The sequence below is a fragment of the Protomyctophum parallelum genome (assembly GCF_964188405.1).
Source record: "Protomyctophum parallelum genome assembly, chromosome: 3".
In the NCBI taxonomy this organism is placed as follows: Eukaryota; Metazoa; Chordata; class Actinopteri; order Myctophiformes; family Myctophidae; genus Protomyctophum; species Protomyctophum parallelum.
In genome coordinates, this window is record NC_139698.1 from 24,199,699 (window position 1) to 24,222,344 (window position 22,646).

Below are 22,646 nucleotides of genomic sequence, written 5' to 3' on the forward strand. Positions count from 1 at the left end.
ACACATCATGATGTACTACAACGGCATTCAACCAAAAAAACTACAAGTTCCATAGCGAACGCGCGTGACTTATGATTGATATATTATTTAGCCAATCACATATCCCTAAAAGACGGGAGCTAGTTGAGACAGAGGCGGGCCAACGCGTCACAAGAAAGGAGAGTCTATCCGGCGGGCAAACGCGGTAAATGTTGTATTTCACGCGTTGAAAGGCAGTTTAACAATTAGCGGCTTTTAAATTTGTGCATTTCTTTGGACCCCGACCGATGCGACATGTCCGCGAGGAAAGCGTCTCGTTGCGCGGAAGGCAGAGCGACAACGAGCCCACAAGGAGAGATTGTGCTTGTCCAACGAGAGTAAATAAATGAGAAGGAAGGAGAAAAGAAAGAAGGGCCCGTTCCTATTCTAGGCAGCAGCCGGAGACCTGCGGGGAAAAGTGTGTAGCGCCGCCTGACGACCGACCGCCCCGCACCGGGGCTCCGCGCTCAGGAAACCGCGGTGCCGCCGAGCGACAAAACAGCTCTTCAGCGTCAGGGGGAGCGCCGCCAACAGCTCTCCATATGCCATCACAGTCATATCTGGATAGGATACCAGGCTGACATTTGTAACCGAAATGAAACGCTAATGTGCGAGTATTACTGAATGATCGCGTGGTTGCGACTGATATATTAGTAGGCCTCGTTTGTTTTTTGTTTTTTTTAAAAAGCGTTCGTAGTTTGCACGCTGGGCTGTTGCTATAGTATCGCTGACGTTTCCAGTGAAATCATAAGTCATTGTTGCACAAGATGAAACGTACCACTTGAAGCCACTATGACGATTGTACGGTGGTCTTTCTAGTACCCACGCCCGCCCTACCCTTTGCCAACACTGACTGACAAGCTGTACGAAGTAACACGAACCTTATTTTTTATTGTTGTGTCCTTAACCACAATATTATGCTGAATAGAATGTAAATGAAGTAGCAGTCAAGATTGGGATTCACACACCAACTCTTTGCTCTTTCACACACAAGTTAGACAGGCGTCTAACCGGCAAGTTGCATGACACAACTGTTGATTGACTAAAAAGACATCACATACACAGCCACCATGGCTGAGCAGGCGGAGGACCCGGAGGGCGTGTATGTGGAGCATCAATACATGTGCAGCGAGTGCCACCAGCTCTTCAACACGCTCGAAGACGTCCTGATCCACCAGCAGATCCACACTGGCGTGGAGGGAGACGCGGAGTCCGTGACCATCCAGGACATGTCGGAGATGGCAGGGGAGGGCCAGCAGTACCAGTGTCTGGAGTGTGGAGCCCTTCTGCTGAACCCAGAGGAGCTGCTGCAGCACCAGGAGATGCACATGAGAGAGGCGGGGATGGAGGTGGAACACCACCAGGGTGAGACAACGTTCTGGATGATTGTGTGTTCAGAATGAGTGAGGAATGGATTGTGGTAGAGAGGCCGTCTGGTAAACGGAAGGTCCCAGGTTGGATTCCCGGGCCAGGCAATGTGTCAAGGTGTCCCTGAGCAAGTCACTTTTAACCCCACCTCCCCCAATCCCCTGATCAATCTTAGCTGGGTGAAGCTGGAAACATATTTTTCCGCCACAGGGTCTAAATTATTAAAAAAATATTGTTTGGGTACTGATTATAATAATTATACGGTTTTGCATGAACGGACCAGTATTAAAATATGCAATTCAGGTGACATTGAATTGCAGTTACATATTTATTTATTTCATAACATCTATTTGTACATTAGTAATAACAATGTTACATTCTGTATGCCCTTTTTTACGTTCTGTTCATGTTCAAGCTCCAGTGTTCACTGGGATAGGCAATTGCTTATCTCTCCCTAAGAAATAATTTCATATTTTGAGGATTTAAGATGAGGTTTGTGCATCTAAACATTTTATTCTTAAATTCATTACTCATAATTTACACTTTAGGCATTTGTACATAAGCAAACATCTAAATAATACACATAGCAACTGGTACATAAAAATGCATAAAAGAAATTGGCAGCAAGGAGGGAGGGAGAAGAGTCTTGGACGTTGAGCTGCAACTATCAATAATTTTCTTAGCAATAATTCTACCGATCACTTTGTATCCCATCACTTTCCTCCAGAGTTGTGTGAGGTCTTGGAGACGGAGGGCGGCGGCGGTCCGGAGGCGGGACCAGTCCAGTACCAGTGTCTGGACTGCCTGGCTCTGTTTGACTCTCCTGACGTGTGGCTGGAGCACAGGCAGACGCACAGCCACAGCAGCACGCACAGCAGCACAGCCACAGAGACCATGGTATGGGATAGGGCTGACCCTTCCAACTGTCGTCTGTTGCCAATGAAACCGTTTATTCCTTAGTTTTTGAGTGTGCTCCATTAGCCAGTCATTGTGGTCCTCAGTGGGACATGGGAACTTGTAAGTTATATCATCATTCATTTCAGGATTACATGTAAACTGCATATTCTTCCGTCATAACAGGAATATGTGCTCCAGCCCGATGGCACCATCACCCCTCTGAACAGTGTGCAGAACTACATCTTGAGTGAGCAGCAGGCAGGGGAGATCTTGGCACAGGTACTTGCTGGTAGTGTACACACACCTAATTTCAAGGGGAATGGATGGCAAATTAATGGAATAAAGAGAGTTTAGAGGTTTCAGAACCATTTAAGTATTATTTTTATATCCTCCCTGCTTTCTATCCCAGGTCCTCGCTCAGCAGCAGCAGCAGCAACAGCAACGACGGCAGCAGCAGCAGCTGCAGCAGCAGCAGAAACGTAAACAGCAACAACAACAACAACAGAGGAAGCGGCAGGCTGTCCCCAAGCTTGCTGCCAAACCTCCTCGTTCCACCCTGCTCCCTCCGGTGTCTGCCAGCCCCGGCTCGGCCACCATGCACCTGCAGATCCTTACAGCCCAAGCCCTGGCAGACAGCTCCACCACGCCCAGGCTGCAGCACGCCAAGCTGATGCCCCTGCTCGGCTCCCAGGCAAAGCTGGGAATCCTGGAGAACGGCCTCCAGAGGGTGGAGCTGAGACTCGCCCCTGGTGGCCAGCAAATCAAACTGGAACACCACCACCAACAACAGCAGCAGCAGCAGACGACAGAGGTGGTGGTCATCCATCCGTACGAGTGCTCCGAATGCTCGCTCCTCTTCCAAACTCCGGAGGACTTCCTCCAGCACCAGGGGGTGCACTTTCTGGGCCAGGACAAGGAGAGCGGGGACGCGGCGGGGGTCATGACGGGTGACGAGGAGGAGCGGGGGGGGAGGGAGGAAGCGACGGATAATAAGACCGCCGAGGAGCCGACGAGGCCGAGGCAGGCGGAGGAGAAGAAGGCGTGGTGCCAGCGGCAGCAGTGTGACATCTGCAAGCGCACCTTCACCTCCGTCAACCGGCTGGCCGCGCACAAGCGCGTGCACGAGCAGGGCACGCACGAGTGCCCCGAGTGCGGGAAGATGTTCAAGAAGGCCACCACGCTGCAGACCCACATGCGCACACACTCGGGCGTGGCCCGGTACCTGTGTGTGGACTGCGGTCACGGGTTCAACACCGAGATGACCCTCATCACACACAGGTAGGAGGAAAAGGGACCAGCAACTGACCAGTATACATTCTAGTCCAATTTGAGTTGTAGGACCAGTATGGTTTGCATGGTTTACTTACATTATTTAAACCATTCATTTAAGTTTGGTTAATAACTTATAATATTAGACACATTAGTACTGTGTAAGTAATTACAAAATGCAACTGTTCCTGTTGTCTAATAAATTATAATGTTCTCTATGATGTGAATTTGTGATTTTGCATATATTAGTTCATTGCAAAGTAAAATGTCGGCATTATTTGTAAAATGTCTCTTAACCGATTTTGGGCGGGAACCCCTTTTGGTGTTTCAAGCATTATGTTATGCTTTAGCTATTGAAAAATAGCAGATCTACAAGCTCATTAGCTTGTAGGTCTGCTATTTGTAGTGAAAATGTGGCGCAAATCTTTGAATATATATTTCAGAGCGAAAAAATGTAACTTGACATGAAAAAGGTTGAGCACCACTGACATAGAAGATTAGGATTTTGAAGCCTTTAAAAAAAAATCGATCTCAGTCCAAAATGGGTTAATGTAATTCATGTCCCTTAATATAATTGTCTTTGGTTCCCCCGACAGGAAGTCCCACACGGCGGACCCGCTGCACAAGTGTCAGTTCTGCAACAAAACGTTCACCAACATGACCAAGTTCCTGTACCACCGCCGCACGCACATCGACCGCTCAGCCACCGCCGCGCCCGTCACCATGGTAGCAGAATAAAGCCTATAGCCTCCCCCATCCATCCGGCTTGTCGGTAGCTTCAAAACATGGACTTTCTGTTCTTTATGCCGGGATCACACTTCATCCGTCAAACATGGACGCTGCTACTTCACAACTATGCATTGAGTTGTAAGCAAAGGCTCCAAGCAGCTGTCACATTGCAACTTTGATGGACTGATGATATACTCTCATTAAAGATTTATTTACACCTAACAACAAATGGGGTAAAAAGCACATTGCGGTTCAAACGGCTATCACTTTATGGAGACAAAATTGGAACGCCTGCGAGGTCTGTGTTGCAAATTTATTGCGTGGTTGACATTCTCTCATTTGAAATGAGTTGGGGGGGTCATGCACTCCACGTATTAAGTGTGATCCAGTGCTAAGTCGTAAACAACTATTTCTTGTGCAGTTTTTAAGGTCATTTAGATCATTTAGAATGTCCCAACATTTATAGCGATGAGGCTCTAATTTATTACAAGTTGTTTTGTAATTTGAGCAATCTGTGAACAGAAGCCTATTTCCACACAATGAAAATAGCCGATCTACATGCTCACGATGAATTGTGAGCTTGTACATACCGCTAGTCTATTTTAAGCTATTTTCTTTTTTATTGTGGAACATGTTCACCTACAAGTAATGACATGCCCAAACTAGGGACACCAGGTTGAAAGTGTCTAATCTACAGCTGAATTTCTTGTATTTACAGTCAGTCTTAGTGGTGTGACAGGCAGCGTATGCTGTGGTTGTTGCACTCACTAGGGTAAAATGCCTGAAATATGGTGGTTTGAGATGTACTGTCTGCTGATCCTCCGTAGGTCCCTGTCCCCAGTAAGGCATCTCCATCTACCCTGGCCATCCTCCAGAGAGCCAGGGAGAGGAGGGAAGCCAGCCGCGCCCAGCAGGAGGCCATGAGCACCCTGCTGGCTCCTCTCACCGAGGTGGAGAAGGAGAACAGAGCAGTGGACACAGCCCACAGCTCCCAAAGAGCGTCTGATGAGCGTGAGGAGGAGGAGGAGGAGAGGCGGGGGGACAAGAGCAGCAAGGATGTGGCTACGCCGTCCCCAGTGGATGACAGTGGCCCCCGGCAGGTAGAGGAGACGTCTGAGACGGATGTAGCTGTGAAGTCTGCCTCCACGGAGGACGGTAGTGCAGTGGCTCCGTCTGTCTCCTCTGACCAAGCGGGGGCCGCTCCGGCTGGGCTCCCTCCCGACAACAAGGGTCCCTTCCCCTGTCGTTCCTGCACCAAGTCCTTCCATTCGCAACTTCAGCTGCTTCACCACCGGCGAAAGTCGCACACGGCGGAGCGGAGCTTCCACTGTGGCGTCTGCGGGAAGTCGTTCAAGAAGCAGATCCACGTGCGCAACCACCTGCGGACGCACACGGGCGAGAGGCCCTTCCAGTGCTCGGACTGTGGCAAGACGTTCTCGTCGCATGCCAACCTGGTGCGACACAGCCTCACTCACTCGGGCGTGCGGCCGTACCACTGCAACGTCTGCGACCGCACTTTCTCCCAGTCGTCCAACCTGCGCCAGCACAGCCTTCTGCATTCGAACGCCGCCAAGCTGTCCTGCCCCGACTGCCCCGCCACCTTCCGCTGGCCCTCCAAGCTGGCCACTCACCGCTACACCCAGCACCCGGGGGCTCCGGCCCCCTTCCCCTGCTCACACTGTAGCACAGGCTTCCTGACCAGGAGGCAGTGGGAAACCCATTGTCTGGATCTGCACACCGCCCAGGTCGCTGCGGGCGGAGAGGTGGGCACAGGAGAGCCCCTCGCCCAGGGAGCGCTAGGCGGGGATCCCTCCACCTCGGAGCCTTCTACCTCGACCACCGGAGAGGGAGAGTCGGGGGCTTCAGGAGCTGCTTTGGTGCGGGGAGGCTTAGATTGCAACATCTGTGGGAAGAAGCTCAACTCTGTTGCCAACCTGCGCCTCCACCGGCTAAGCCACTTGGGCGTGGGCCCTGGGCGGCCCCGGGGCAGCACCTTAGTCAAGAGGCCCAAAGCCCACCAATGTCCCGTCTGTGGTAAGCTGTTTGTCTCAGCCTCGGGGTTAGCGCTCCACCAGAGGGTCCACACCGGAGAGCGGCCCTTTCCCTGTCAGGTGTGCGGCAAGCGCTTCCGCCAGAACACACACCTGCGGGAGCACCTGCGCACGCACTCGGGCGAGCGTCCGTTCCGCTGCGAGGTGTGCGGCAAAGGGTTCATCCAGAGCATGCACCTGTCCGAGCACAGGCGCACACACACGGGCGAGCGGCCACATTCGTGTCCACAGTGCGGAAAGACCTTCAAGACCTTCTCCAACCTGCGGAACCACAAGAAGACCCACGCCCGGCAACAGAGGCGGGACGAGGAGGCCGCCGCCCGGGAAACAAACGCCGCTGTGGCGCTAGTGGACGCCTCGGCCGTGGAGCTGGCCAATGGGCAGACTCAAGTCATCCACATCCAGACCACCAGTCTGCCACAGGTCAGATCTGACTCTTATGTTGTTTTTCCTCAATTATTCGATTTGATTAATACTGATAGTTGCAGCCTTGGAAACACAAAACACACCTGATGAGGCATTATGTACTGAGGTTATGATGGAGAAGTTATGAGGTCTAGCCAAGTGCAGTTGACAGCACCAGACGTACCCGCAATCTGAGTCCTGACCAGAATGTGTAAGACATAAAAATGGTAGAAAACTAAACAATCTAGTTTGCAAGTCCAAAATGTTCATTTTTCAGGAAATGAAAAATATAAATTTTTCAAGAAAAAAAAACGTATATTTTGAAAACCAAGCAATACTGCCTCATCAATGTTGGTGTTGTGACTTTATATATTGTCAAATTACTTGCATGAGAGGTGGTGGAGTTAGCTGCTTTAGCCGACAGTTTGAGGGTCCAATGGAGTTGGCTATTTTCACTGAAAGTTTGCCTCCAGAATGATAGGGATGTGGTTAATTTGGGGTTGGGTTGGGAAGGTTCCTTTGCCCATTCTGGACGGGAACGCCTTTTGGTGTTTTAAGCATTATGTTATGACATGTTATGATTTAGCTATTGAAAAATAGATCTATAAGCTCATATGAACTTGCGCTATGAACTTGTAGTTCTGCTATTTTTGAAAAATCTGGATATGTTGCACAAATCTTTGAATATATATTATTTCAGAGCGAAGTAGCGAACGTTTTTAACTCAAATCTTTGCTTCTGGGGAGGTCCCTGGAACAACATATTTTCAGATGGGGGGTCGGCGGCCAATTACATATAGTTTCTGGGGTCCTTGACATGAAATATTGAGCACCACTGATATAGAAACATATAGATATTTCAGAAAACTGACAGGATTTAGAAGACTTTTTTTTTTAATTTCGAAGTCAGGTCTAAATGGGTTAAAGATCTACCTTGAAATGACCCTTGACCTCCCATATGTCCACTTGTTGTCATCACCAAGCCAACGTGTCTGTGTCTTCTTCGCTCTCCAGACCCAGGGCACCGGCACGCCCACCATCATGTGCAACGAGTTCGGGGAGACCATCGCCATCATTGAGACCAGCGAGGGCGGGGAGCTGCCCCTGGAGCAGGCCTTGGAGATCTACCACCGGGCGCTGGAGAACGGCCTCACCATGGAGGCTGTGGCTGTGGAGGGAATGCAGCTCCTCTGAGAGGGAGGAATCTTTTTCCCCCCAGTTTGATGTGCATTATGCCCCGGAACACCACTCGGTTCCATTCTGTACACAAGCCATCTTGGAAGTGAACCCAACAGTCTGAACATACCCGGTCGAAGGACTGACGACAAAAAAACACTACACTACGCCCTTCTTATGCGCATTTATCCAAAGGACAGGTGACAATAAGCGAACAGGGCGAGGACTGGAACCCAGGACCTTTTCTGTCCCACCTGTCCTGATCTGAGAGTGGAATACCAGGACCAGTCCTTAGAGGAACTGTGCTGCCCGACCAAGGAAGGAATAGAGCACTTCTAGTTCCTCGGGTATAGATTTCTCAAATGCATTATGAACTGATGTAACGTGTTGTCCACATTAAAAGGTATCCGGGAGATAAAGCTCTTAAGTTATTTTTCTCATCGTCACTACTCAGGCAATTAACTGCTTTTTAAGCTGCTGGACGGAAAGTGGTTCGATTCAGAAGTAATTTGAGATACCAAAACCCCCTTCCCAACGGTGTTTGTTCAGATTACACACTGACCTTATCCAATTTAGATGGCCAAATTTCGTTTTGTGTCAGACGGGCATTATGATCAGGCAGTTGTTAAAGGACAACTTTAGTTTTTTTCAACCAAGGTTCATGTTTTAGGTTGTTGTTAGAGAAAGTAAAAGATGAGTGTTCTTTTTTTCCATTTGCTGCTTTCTTTCGTTTTAGGGATTTTAGCTGTTTTGTACAGGGGGGCGGGGGCATTCGAGCATGGTGCTAAATATGTATTTTTTTACAAAATATTATGGAGATTTATTATTTTATTATTTACTATAGCCCTAATAAACCCCAGGAAATTACATCTGGCCACAAATAAATCACAGAATCTACTGAATGTGAAGGTAGCCTAGTGGGGGGAAGCCACACTGTGTGTCATAGGCTCAATGTCAGTTTGACACATTTAGTAGATCTCGTGATGTTTTGTGGCCAGATGAAATTTCCAGGGGTTTATTAGGACTATAGTAAATAATTAAAAAAGAAATCGTTGTAAAAAAATACATATTTAGCCCCATGCTCGAATGCCCCCGCCCCCCTGTCAAAAACAGCTAAAATCCCTAAAACGAAAGAAAGAAAAAAAAAAAGAACACTCATATTTTAGTTTCTCTAATAACCTAAAACATGAACCTTGGTTGAAAAAAACTAAAGTTGTCCTTTAAGTCCACTCACCGCCTCAAGGGACCAGTAGGGCTGCATGACAATGAGTCTGCAGACTCTGCACTGCAGCTCCGTTGTGGATGTCGATGCTCGATCTACAAGCAGAGACGTCGTGTTGAGCCTGTAGATTGGCTATTATCGGTGCGCAACACTGTCTCACAACTAGGTATGAATCAGACGTAATAAAATTAGTCTCCGGTTGACAGTGTTCCAGACAGTTGGGGGGGAGGGGTGCCTTTGGCTGGACCACAGGTCAAGGTCATTTGTGCCGTGTGTAGGATGAATGACGACGATTTTGTCAAATATGATTTTTTTATGATTTGATCAAATTGTTTACTGTTGATGCGTATTGCATTATGTAAAATGTTGTAAATATAACCAATAAATGTTTTCCATGATCCTGTATCAAGTAACCTTTGTCAATGTAAATCCCTTAGTCAGAAGTTATTTACCGATACTCAAGCTAATATTTGTGCCATTCAGAATAATATTATCTATACTGGTTGTCATGAAGCGGGTAGGATCATTTGATATGCGTTCTGTATATTGTGGACGCATCAAAAAAAAAATTTCCAGCAGTAAGGTAATAAAATAAGTTCACTGCCATCTTGTTTGAGGAGTAGTGTGATAGGCAGGGATATCGGGCTATTTTAAAGCATTCTTCTAATAGTAATCAATGCTATAGTGTTTGATCAGTAAGCGTCTCCCTGTATCTCCAGCTCCAACACATTTTTCAGGTAGGTTGCCTACGAGTACCCATTTTAGTGTTCCAGCTCCAATTGTGTCAGCTTATTTCTGTGTCATCACTTGTTTATCTGACTTGCATCTTGTGAGTTCTGTCTCCTGATTGGATAAAATTGGTATCCAAATTTACTAAATCTGTTACTGAACTGAAACTGAACTAGCAATTTTTACTAATTATTTTAACACTCAGACGTCATCTTATCACCTACCTTTTAATCCTGCCTTGGCATCTCTTCTTCACCGTCAACTACCTAATCTATAATCCAATTCACAGGTGTAGTAAGTAGTAACACAAGGTGCAGTGTGTAATGGTGTCATGAACTGTATGTGCTAGCTTGTACGTTTTGTCTGGTGAACGTGTGTATGGCACAAAGTCATGACATTTCACTGGGAAAGACAGGTCAACTTGACCAGTGCCGAATCAGTTGTCGATCACCAGTGATAGTAACAAGATGAGCATTTAATTGAACACCTAGTTTTATTTGTATACTGAAAGATACAGATACAAACTTAAATTATTGATATAAAGTCCTCTCTTGGATACTGTAACAGCAAAACAAGGAGTAGAACACAAAAACGTTAATATCCATATTTATTACTGTAGGTCCCCCCCCTCCCACTTCATGTGTACTGTGTGTATTTAACCTTCGTAAAGGGGTGTCTTTAAAAGTCAAACTAAAGCTCAATTACACTTTGTTTTAATATAGCGAGTCTACTGACTCTACAGTAAATATGTACAACACAACCAAGTCCTGCACAAAGACACAACCGATAATATTCGACCCAACCCCCGTTTCTCTTTGTGATTAGCGCCCTCCCCCTCTGGGTTTTCTCTCTCCGCACGCGCAAGAAAATAAACTAATAATAAAAAGGAGGTGCGGATAGAGAGCAATAAAGTGACAAAGGGAGGAAGGAGGGAAGGAAAAGAGGTGCCGGTGGAGGACAAACAACATGGCGAGTCTAAGAGTCAAACTTAGTACAGAGGAGTGAGCTAAAAGAGCAGGGTGTGTGTGTGTGTGTGTGTGTGTGTGTGTGTGTGTGTGTGTGTTTGGGGTTGGAATACAAGGTGAAACATACTGTGTATTACTGTTGAATTTAAAAAATAAAAGGTCCCCGTTTCCTCATTGAAATTGATGAATTACAATATATATATTTGTTTTTTAAAGAAAAGTGCACCACAGGTCCTTGCTGAGGTGAAGGGTTCACTAGAGTAGGAGGAGATGGGACCTGCCTCCACAATAATAAAAACAAACTACCAGGAATAATAAAAGTAGCTGGCAGAGACGAGCGTCCAGGACCAGGACCATATGATGGACAAAGACAAAAAGGTAAATATAGTTGGAATAATACAGTAAAACATCATGAACTGGAGAGAATAATGCAAATGCAATGCTTAATAAAAAAAAAACAACAACAATCACATTTTGTTCTCTTTAAAAAAAAAAAAAGTTAATAAAACTGCTTGGCAACAGAGGGGCCCCCGTGCAGGGCCCCCCGACGTCGACCTTGGCTTCCACTGCTTTCATGACACAAAACCCTGGTGGACCAACGTGGTTGAGGCCAGTAAGGAGAAAAATAAACCATTCAGTCCAATCAGGATCCAGGACGTGCCTGTTCCGACTGTCTTGCCCTGCCTCCTTCCTTCATGGCTAGCGAATGAGAGGCACAGGAATGCCTGGGTTTCCTACCTACTGGCATCTGCTTCAGGCCAATCATGGGAAGAGAGGTCTTGGCCAGATGGATAAGATACTATTATATTTATATATTTGTTCCATATATATTTGCAGGAATGATGGCACTGCTTTAAAAAAAAAAAAAGTTCACTTCAAAGCTTTGTTGTGTTTTTTCTTTCAGTCAGTCGTTACAAGACCTCCCCCGAAAGGTCATCGTTTCAAACGATTCAAACCGAGAGAAGGGGGTGGGGTGGGGGGGCAATGAATGGATCTCTATAACGATCCGTCTCTGCCAGTCCGGTCAAATCCAGTCTTCCAGCCGCCGAGGGCCCAGCCCCCAAGAACGAACGTCAGCTGATGACAAGCCGTTTCCGCTAAAATAGAAGACGCTTCATTGAATTTATTCCTAAAATAGTATAAAATAAAACAAAATACATTTTTGAAAGACCAAATGACACCCCCCCGGCCCAAAACAACAACCATTAATGGTTAATGAGAGAGAGCTCTAAAAATGACTTTTCCACTGTCTCACAATGGAATTTATATGCCAGAGTCTCTTGGTCTAAAACATGAGATTCCTGCCCCGTGGGGCAGGTGAGGAGCAAGATGAACAGACCAGTCCATTAGTTCAACTGGCATCAAACGGAAAGCCTTGTACAAGGTCACTAATACAGGGTATAATTCAAGTTTGGGGATTCAAGTCTGTGTATTTTTGTTGTAATGCTAAAGTTTTCTCTGCCACTGGCATTTCACATGTCCTTTTTTTTTGGTATGACTGGAATTCAACGTATTGAATAACAAAACACATCAATGCCCCCGTATGTATATGTTTCATTACATACTCCTCTTCAACATGGCTCACTCTTTTTCAACATCGCTCTCCCCATTCTCTGAAGTTGGCCGCTTTGGGATGGAAAATAAACGTATAATAACGTGTCTGGACCAAGAGGAGAGGATAAAACAGTGTGAGTGGCAGAGTGGAGAGAGGGTTGTGCGGAGCATGTGCAACTTCCAACACAATCTAATCTGTGTCCCCCCCTCATCTAGAGGACTCCTGTGATTCCCGCACGTCTTCTGGACTCCCTTCACCCTCGGTTTCCTCTCCTTCTCCGCCTCTCGGTCCTCCTCCTCCTCCGTCTCCTCCCATCTGGGCCCCCGAGGGCCCGGGGAGGGACAGGGACAGGTCGCCCATCATCCCCCCGCCGGCGGCGGCGGCGAGCTCGGAGGGCGCCGCCGTCTGCATGATCTTCTGACGCACCTCTCGGATCTTCAGCTGCAGACACACCTTGGTGGGGAAGATGTCCGAGTAGCGCGTCTGGAAGGCCGCGGTGGCCTGGGCTGCAGGACGAGAGAGAGGGGAATTATGAATAAAAAAATGAGAAACCATGACTCTGGGCAGGATCTTGACACACTAAAAACTAGGCATGTAATGTTACACTCAACTCACGACACGATACGTATCACGATATGAGGTTCACGATACGATTCTTCACGATATTTTCTTTTTTTAATTGATTTATCTTCCCCCCAAGCTTTTTTCACAATTTTTATTTAACTACATTGCAAAAGTAGCATTACTTTTCATGTAAAATTACTTAATTTGTAACTAGTAAACATGCTTTCATGTTTAAACCTAGCTCGAGTTAACATTTCTTCTTTTCTTTGATGGCATCTTAGGATAGATTTGACAGTGCAGAAACATAATTGCCTTCCTTGATGTATTAATGAGCATCAATAACGACCATCACCTGTGTCACAGACACATACAGCTCCCCTCTGCAGGCCTCTACTACTGAAAGTGACTGCATGGAGTCTGTCTCATTTCTCTCCAAAAGCACGTGAATATGATGGAATATGATTCACATTTCATATCATTATTATTCACACTAGCCCCCCCCCCCCCCTTTTTAAATCGATATTCATTTTTAATAAATCGATACATATCGTCGGGATATAATATCGATATACGATATATCGTTACATGCCTACTAAAAACTAAAACAACTCCCATCTTAACCACTGTAACACTGGCGTTCCTATATGGGCAAATTAACCACTTGAACTTTATTCCCTATTCTGGAGTATTTGGTGAAAAAAGGCGATCTACAAGCATAGCATCAAACATTGACACAGCATCAAACACTGGAGCCTCCATGCAAGGTAATGCGGACAATGTAGTCATAAAAGTAAATGGCATTTCCCGGTCTAGAGGTTTGCTTTGTGCACCGTATTGTGGGGAAAAACCACTGCTATGGGAAATGTTTTATTTGGCACAACACTGTTAAAACTATTTTTCTCTGCAGACATAAAACGATCTTGTGGCTGCAGTCCAATATGTTGACAGGAGCTGTGTTATCTTGTGTTTTTGGTACCTCCCTTAAACCTTACTCTCACGTACATCTTAACATCTAAAATGCTTGTAAACATCAAATCAAAGAAAATATGAAATGAGGAATTGTGTGTTCACCTTTAGTGATTACGAATACAAATCTACTGTAGTAACATTGCCAGTGGGGTTTCCACAACAACATTTTAGGAGATTTGTAATTGACCCCCATCTTCTCCCCAATTCAGTAGTTTTCATTATTGGCAAAGTACTGTATCGTGAGACTTCGTCATTTCCAACCACCCTACTGCTGGTCTGGGGAAGGTGTACAGTAGAGGTAGACTACCATGGTCCATGCAAGGAGTCTCACAGGGAGAGAAAAGGGTCATGCAGTCTTCCTTCCCTACTGAACAGCACCCCCACCAACCAGCAGGGGTCGCTAATGCACATGATTCCTCACTGGCAGGCAGCCCATACATACAACACTACACTGCCTAGTGTGTTTTGTTAAGAGTGGAGGGGCCAAGCCCAGGGCACCCTTCTTGGTAGCCTCATATTACTGCACGAATTAGCCTCGTCCCCAGCAATTGCAGCCGCGCACGCAAGCTTCATTTTCCAACCACCAGCCGTTTAAAAACACGGCAGAGGGGCGCCCGCTGGCCAAGTGGTCCAGGCGCATGCCACATATATAGGCTCTGGCCTGACAGCGTGTCGCCTGTTCGAGTCCCGTTAATGACGACCTTTGCTGCATGTCTCTCCCCTTCTCTCTCTCTCTCCCTCTTTCCTGTCCGTCTTCACTTGATACTATCAATAAATTATCAAGGCTGTGCGTGCGTGCGTGCGACAGTAACCTGATGGGAAGAAGCCATGTTCTTGAAACAGCTGCATGACCAGAGCTCTCCTCTGGTCGAGGGTTCGTCTCAGGGAGGAGTACGGGACCTTGTCGAACTCCAGTTCTCCCAGGATGTCCTCTCCATCTGTGCCTACTGGAGAACATACAGCAGAGAGAGCATTGTAGGCCAGTTCTGATTTACTACACAGAACAGTGAAGAGATAAAGAGCACAGTATATGGGTACAGATCTAGAGCCTGAGGCAAACCCTTGATACTTAAGAGCCACCCTCCAGTATGTTTTAATATAACTTTATTTATACACAAAATAAGACGATAACATCAATAGCAACAGCAATAAAAACCATAATTATAAACAGGAAATAAAGGGTAGAAACAAATGAATGAGAATCTGTCCTGAACACTTAACCGTAATTTATACATTATGAATAATTAGTGTGGACTTCGATAGTTATTCGTCTCAACTGCTCACGAAGGAAATAGGTTACCACACATCCAAATATCTCCAGTATGTTTTACGTTTTTCCCGGTGACTGTAATTGACAATGGATGTCAATTACGACGATGCGGATATACAATACAACAAAGCATAAATCAGCTGCTCTTCTTGAAAAGGTATTATGCTGCATTCACACGGGCAGATGCAAAAGATACAATGATTTGCAGGATCTTTGCAGTGTCGGGTGTATCGTTACGTCGCTGGATTACATTGAAAATGAACTGTAGACGGCATCTTTGCATCTTCCCGTGTGAACGCAGCATTAGGCTAAAAATATCTTATGATTCACCATGCTGCAGTCGCAGCATGATGAATCATATGTCAGATTTAGCATATCTACACCATTTTGGCTTTGATTCAAAACCGCACTGTTGTGACGAAAAGAGAGTTGAGCCAGAAGGCAAAGCTCTCCGTCTACCGAGCAATCTTCGTTCCTACTCTCAACTATGGTCATGAAGTGTGGGTCATGACCGAAAGAATAAGATTGCGAATACAAGCGGCCAAAATGAGTTTTCTTCTACGTGTGGCTGGCATCTCCCTTAGAGATAGGGTGAGAAGTTCAGTCACACAAGAGAGACTCGGAGTAGAACCGCTGCTCCTTCGCCTGGAAAGGAGTCAGCTGAGGTGGTTCGGGCATCTGGTTAGGATGCCTCTCGGGCGCCTCCCTAGGGAGGTCCTCGACGCACATCCCACTGGGAGGAGACCCCGGGGCAGACCAAGGCACAGTTGGAGGAAACGCATCGACTCACTGGCCTTGGAACGTCTCGGAATCCCCCAGGAGGAAGTCACTAATGTTGCTCTGGAGAGGGAAGTCTGGAGCACTCCGTTGCCCCCGCGACCCGACTACGGATAAGTTGAAGATGGATGGATGGATGGATTTATAGATGAAGGTGGAGGTACTTCCGAGGAGTCACTATGCCCGCTTTCATTTTCCTTTTACATAGTCTTGGTGAGAATTGACCTAGACGTACGATTCAACCATTCATGGTTTTGTAAAAACATTAAGAGAGAAAAACAGGACCTAAAATTGCCTCGAGGGCCCTTTATACAAAGAGTATGGATACTTTCACAGCATTGCAATGCCCTACTACCCACAAACACCCACGTTTAAATCATTTGCCACATCCACTGTTGACAGGTAGTAAAATGTTAGGATGTGAGGATTTGTCAAAGAGAGACATTGCAAGTGAAATGGCTTCATCCCACACACACACACACACACACACACACACACACACATCCAGGACAGGTGGTTATAGCATACCAGTGGTGTTCCTGTCACTTGGCCTGTCGAAGGTGAAGATGTCTCCCTCACACTTGGCGGCACTCTTGGGCGTGTTGGGTTCAGAACTGCAGCTGGATCGCCGTCTGCTTTTCCTCTTTGGAGACACCGGGTCCTCTGTGGAAGAGTCCAGGTCTGGATGTGCACACACACACACACACACACACACACACACGCACACACACATGATAAACTATATTATACAGCCATGTCAATATCTTTTTTGTTTTCTAATGTATTTTAAGCCTTTATTGAGAGAGTACATTGACAGTAGACTGAAATGGGGAGAGAGAAGGGGAGTGACACGCAGCAAAGGTCGTCGGGATCGGGAGTCGAACCCGCGACTGTGGCTGTCAGGCTGGATTACCAGCCTAGGTGCCCGGACCGCTAGGCTACCCTAGCCGTCCGGGCCTCATCAATATTAATTGTAATGGATTAACAGTTAACAACTATTAACTACTGTATTCATGTAGGAATGTATTCTAATAGTAATTTTGAGATCTAATAAATCGTCCATTTTCATTTTCTAATTTATGGAATTTCTTCGATTTTTCATTGATTTCGTCATGAAATGACAAAAGAAGGGTATATAGTATATATGTACCTGTGGAGTTCTTCCTCTTCCGGCGGTAGCTGCCCAGGATGGCGCGCGGGGAGGTGGCCAGGCTCTGCAGGGTGGGGGAGGGCAGCACCTCCTCGGGACGGAACTCTGGCAGCTCCGCAAACCGCTCCTCAAAGTACACCTCCGACAGCACCCTGTTGTCACACCAACACACAGCAACACCACACACAGGTTATTTTAGTTGATCCAACGGCTGAGCCTGCTACGGATTCACAGTACACACAGTCGTCGAGTACAGTTGTTCCTTACTTGGTTGACGTGCTGTTCAGATATGATGCTTTGTATGGTCCCGTTTAAATATTAACCTTGCCTTCATCGTACAGAGGCCCTGAGGCTGTTGTATATAGATGTAATGTAGATATAGTAATTGGTGTCTGAAAAGACTACACCAAACAATATCCAATACACTGTAATTGGTTATGAGTGGTGATCAACTAATAGGCAGAGTCACTCCTGCTGGAGGACTTAAAGGACAACTTTAGTTTTTTTCAACCAAGGCTCATGTTTTAGGTTGTTATTAGAGAAAGTAAAAGGTGAGTGTAATTTTTTTCCTCATTTGCTGCTTTCTTTCGTTTTAGGGATTGTAGCTGTTTTTGACAGGGGGGCGGGGGCATTCGAGCATGGGGCTAAATATGTATTTATTTACAACATTTTATAGCGATTTCTTTTTTTATTCTTTACTATAGTCCTAATAGACCCCAAGAAATTACATTTGGCCACAAAAGATCACAGGATCTACTGAATGTGTCAAACGGGCATATTGAGCATATGACACACAGTGTGGCTTCCCCCAGTAGGCTACCTTCACATTCAGTAGATCCTGTGATCTTCTGTGTTTCTTGGGGTCTAGTAGGACTATAATAAAAAAAGAAATCGCTGTAAAATTGTAAAAAAAAATACATATATAGCCCCATGCTCGAATGCCCCCGCCCCTAAAATCCCTAAAATGAAAGAAAGCACCAAATTAAAAAAAAATGAACACTCATATTTTACTTTCTCTAATAACAACCTAAAACATGAGCCTTGGTTGAAAAAAACTAAAGTTGTCCTTTAAACAAACACATCTAATATCAACCATATGCAGACAATAGGCTCGCACAGAGTAATGTACTCACTTGTCAACCGAGTCAAAGGTCTTCTTTAGCGGTGGGGGACGGGCCTTGATCTTTTTGGGCGGAGGTGCATCTTTGTCAGTCGGTGGGGGCGGCGGGGTGGGGTCCGTTGTGGAGGGAGGGGGCAAAGGAGACGAGGGAAGGGACTCCTTCCATCCGGCCTAGGTGGATGGATGTATATTTTGAATTAGGACCGTATAAAGTATTCTTTAAACAGCACATAGTTTGCAGAACTGAGGCAAACTAGTTTTTGCCCTTACTGAGCCATTCAATATCCATTATACAATATCTATCAAACATTCACTTACACCAGACAATCAAATAAATTAAACACACAGCTGAAAGTACCCTCTTGATAACTAAATTAACAGAATATTTATATTTGGCCAGGGGTTGGAGCAATGTCTGCCCTTTGATCTAGTTTATTTCTGACTACAACCGCAGTGTTGACACGAGTGGTTCATGTGGAGCTTTTTAACCCATGATGGCTCCACGGGGTCTTCAACCTACAGTACATCATTACCATTAAAGGGATTGTGACATTAAAAAAAAGGTTTTGGAATTGTTCTTGGTTTTTTTAGGTTTTCTAATCTCAATTGCACCCAAAAAACATGAACTTTTAACATTCAGTAGATTTTCTGTGATCTGGGGTTTTCTGGCTCAAACAGGTGCTCTGTTTTCCCGGCAGTAAGTGACATCACTTACTGCAAATCCCATATATGTCAATGGGATTTGCCAGCAGATGTCACTGTTTCACTGTGTTGCCTGTTTTCATTGTAGCTCAAAAGGCCCAAAAAACCCCAAAGAAAACTTCAGACCACAGAAAATCCACTGAATGTTCAAAGTTCAGGTTTTTTGGGTGTAATCGAGGTCATAAAACCTAAAAGAAAAAAGAAAAAGAAAAAGAAATGAAAATGAATGTCATAAAACCTTTAAGCAGAAATTATCTCCATATTTAAACTTTGTGTATTAAAAAACAATCACACCTGTGTGAACTGAGTGGTGCAACTCCCCTCTCCCCTCATCTCTCTCTCTCCCTCTCATTAGCAGGCAACAGTGCAGCATGTGCAGCACTATCTCTCTCTGTTTCTGGCACAACAGCGCCCCTACTGGTACTAATAGTCATACTGGTGCTCATTAACGTCACATACATAGGCGGATACATAGGTGAACCAACTCAGGTGAACACGGACATTGCTGTTCCTATAATATATATATTTCCGTAATTCAACGTCCTACTTGATAATACAAGCTCAAAACATGGCACGAATCAACGCATTTCGAGCTTATAGATTTGCTACTTTTGCCGTTTTTGAATTTGAATCCTGAAAAGTAACATATGAGGTTTCTGCCCAACAGAGACGATAAACTGTACATACTGTATACATGGTGCCTTCGGTACACTACACCCTCTCACCTCTTTGGTGGCGGCCATGTTGTCCCTGGTGCGCGCGTCGGAAGAGTCCCCGACACCGGAGCCTTCCGGAGGAGGCCTGTCGGAGGAAGAGCTGGGGGGGGCCTCCTCGGCGGCGGGGTGCATGGAGGAGGTGGAGTCCGTCTGTCCCCCGGCCAGCTCGGCCTCGAAGGAGAAGCGACTGCTGGCCTCCCGTTCTCGCTCCCTCTCCCTCTCCCTCTCCTTCTCCCGGTCTCTCTCCTTCCCGCGGCCTCCTCCTTCGTAGCTGCCGACGGGAATGTTGGCCACCGTCGCTTTGACCTTCTGCGGGGTCCTGACAGGGTGCTGCTGAGGGAGTTTGGGGGTGCCCGGTGCACTGCCTGTGAAGAATAAATAGCATTCATAATAACATCTTTAAAGAAAAAGGTAAAGACCATGTAGAGTTTTAATTTACAACACACAAAAACCCCTCGTTCTCGGTACACAATAATGTTGCATAATGTGCCCTGACATATCTCCATAATACTTAAAACACTGTCCAAGTGAAAAATCATGTAAATACATAAATACAGCAAATACTTTATCGCCATACCAGAACCACATTATGCCAACAGGGCAGGCCTTTAAAGCAGTGGACCCCCAAATGGATACGCATTAGGCAACAGACCCCAATTACATTATTTTATGCCCCCATAAGAGAAGATTGTAGTTGCTGTATTCGATTAAGTAGGCCTACAGAATTCAGAGTACCTCTGTACTCTGAAATCTCATTCTCTCATCGCCATAGGGATAACTCATTGTCGGTGAAATAACCACTTTCAACCATAATTTGTGCATGTCAAATTGACATCTATAAGATTGCGGATCATCTATTCTCAGACCTACAAGCTCATAGCGCGCCACCGAGTGGCGCGCTACGAGCTTGTAGGTCTGCTATTTTTTTTAAAGTCGTGAAAAAGTGGCGCAAATCATTGAATATATATTTCAGAACTAAAATATTTGCTTCTGTGGGGTTACTGGAAGTACATATTTTGATATGGGGGTCCGTGGCCCAATAGAGATAATTCTGGGGGTCCTTCCCATGAAAAAGGTTGAGCCCCACTGACACATAGAAACATGGGTTTTTCAGAAAAAGGTTAGGATCTAGAAGACATTTTTTTAATCGACTTATGGGTTAACCCATACTGAACGGGAACCCATTTTGGTGTTTGGGTTAATCAGACCAGTGTGTGTCCAGTGGAAACCTCGTATGAATCTGATCTCAGGTCAGAATGGGTTAAAAAGGGCAGCGTGCGCTGGCTCACCGGCTGTGTGGATGGATGGAGTGGGGCTGCCGGGCCTCATGGAGACGGTCAGCCCGGCGCTGCTGCTCTTACTGGACAACACCTGCCTAGTGTCCACGTGGGCCAGGAGGTGCTCCGGCGGCGTCTGCCGCTCCGTGTGCGTGATGGTGGCGGCGGTGGCGGGGACCAGCGTGTGTTTGGGGAGGATCATGTGGGCGGAGCCCGCGGAGGAGGGGCTGGAGACGGAGACCAACCCGGGCGCCATGGAGGCGCCGCCGGGCGAGGGGGGCGGGTAGATGGCGGCGGCGATTTGGCCTCCCCCGGGCGCAGGGACCGCGGCGGTGGTGGAGGGGGGCTGGGGAGACCGGGCCGGGGCTAGGAGTGGTGGCTGACCTGAACAGGAGGAGGGAGACACCGCCAACATTCATCAGATGGACGTTTAGATCAGCGATACGACGTCCAGCAGACAGGAGTCCTATTCTAATGGTTTCCCCTCGGTGCTATTCCAACTAGGGCCGGGACTTTAACGCGTTAATTGAGATTAATTAACTACAGAAAAAGTAACATTATGAAGTACATTGTTGTGATGTCACTGAGATGTACTTTCTTTTCAGACCTCCAGTTCTATGCAACACAGAGAATGGGGGGGGACTTTCTTATTATACCCACACAACAACTCTAAGGTATATTAATGACAGTAAAATGTTGAAAATGAGTGTAATCCCGTAGTCACTATTCATTGATTCACTGGGATACCAAAAAACATTTGAAAAAAATGTTTCTCACTGTTCTCGGGTTGAATATTGATATGCGATTAAAATGCGATTAATCAAGATTAATTCATTACAAAGCTTCTAATTAATTAGATTAAACATTTTAATCGAGGCCCAGCTCTAATTCCAACAGTGTTTTAGTTTGATTCTAATACATCGGTTCCAAACTTAATAGATGGGGTCCAAAGCGTTCGCAGCCCACCCATCTGACCCACTTGGTCAGATGCATTTTCACTCTGAGCACGTTTATTTGAATGATCAATCAACGAATCAATGGAAACAACGTAGTATACTTTACGTCTTCATTTATTTTCAGGGCTTTAAAAATAATAATAATACCATGTCATTTATTTTTTACATTGTTATTATCATTCAAATCTTAGTAGTTTGCCAATTATTTGGTATAGTTTATATCAGTGTCTTTTAGTTGATCCTTGGCTCTGACCTGTGATCAGTGGCTGTACCAGGGTCTGTGTGGGGGGGATGCGTGGCACTGACCTGTGATCAGTGGCTGTACCAGGGTCTGTGTGGCACTGACCTGTGATCAGTGGCTGTACCAGGGTCTGTGTGGGGGGATGCGTGGCACTGACCTGTGATCAGTGGCTGTACCAGGGTCTGTGTGAGGGATGCGTGGCACTGACCTGTGATCAGTGGCTGTACCAGGGTCTGTGTGAGGGATGTGTGGCACTGACCTGTGATCAGTGGCTGTACCAGGGTCTGTGTGGCACTGACCTGTGATCAGTGGTTGTACCAGGGTCTGTGTGAGGGATGTGTGGCACTGACCTGTGATCAGTGGCTGTACCAGGGTCTGTGTGGGGGGATGCGTGGCACTGACCTGTGATCAGTGGCTGTACCAGGGTCTGTGTGAGGGATGCGTGGCACTGACCTGTGATCAGTGGCTGTACCAGGGTCTGTGTGGGGGGGATGCGTGGCACTGACCTGTGATCAGTGGCT

General features: G+C 46.3%; 2 protein-coding genes across 2 annotated transcripts in view; one reads left to right on the forward strand and one right to left on the reverse strand.

Annotated features, from left to right (window-relative positions):
• The first annotated feature begins 77 nt into the window (after window positions 1–77).
• On the forward strand, window positions 78–8,575 carry znf526 (zinc finger protein 526). The gene is made up of 7 exons (XM_083761111.1): window positions 78–1,383; window positions 2,114–2,283; window positions 2,467–2,562; window positions 2,693–3,561; window positions 4,149–4,278; window positions 5,109–6,755; window positions 7,751–8,575. The coding sequence occupies exons 1-7, from the start codon at window positions 1,089–1,091 to the stop codon at window positions 7,928–7,930; spliced, it is 3,387 nt and encodes a 1,128-aa protein (XP_083617237.1). The 5' UTR covers window positions 78–1,088; the 3' UTR covers window positions 7,931–8,575.
• Window positions 8,576–10,470: 1,895 nt separating this feature from the next.
• Window positions 10,471–22,646, reverse strand: part of cicb (capicua transcriptional repressor b) — a 70,354-nt gene continuing 58,178 nt past the window's right edge. The window contains exons 15-21 of the mRNA XM_083760415.1: window positions 20,941–21,312; window positions 19,661–20,016; window positions 18,247–18,404; window positions 17,114–17,265; window positions 16,492–16,644; window positions 14,729–14,863; window positions 10,471–12,889 (exon numbers count right to left, since the gene is read on the reverse strand). Of these exons, the coding sequence (XP_083616541.1) occupies window positions 12,591–12,889; window positions 14,729–14,863; window positions 16,492–16,644; window positions 17,114–17,265; window positions 18,247–18,404; window positions 19,661–20,016; window positions 20,941–21,312 (1,625 nt within the window). The 3' untranslated portion in view covers window positions 10,471–12,590. The remainder of the gene's footprint in view (window positions 12,890–14,728; window positions 14,864–16,491; window positions 16,645–17,113; window positions 17,266–18,246; window positions 18,405–19,660; window positions 20,017–20,940; window positions 21,313–22,646) is intronic.

Coding starts and splice junctions, on each gene's coding strand:
- znf526 (XM_083761111.1), top strand. CDS start 1,089: ATGGCTGAGCAGGCGGAGGACCCGGAGGGCGTGTATGTGGAGCATCAA. Junction 2,563..2,692: donor CAGGGGAGATCTTGGCACAG/GTACTTGCTGGT, acceptor TTTCTATCCCAG/GTCCTCGCTCAGCAGCAGCA. Junction 4,279..5,108: donor CCGCCGCGCCCGTCACCATG/GTAGCAGAATAA, acceptor GATCCTCCGTAG/GTCCCTGTCCCCAGTAAGGC.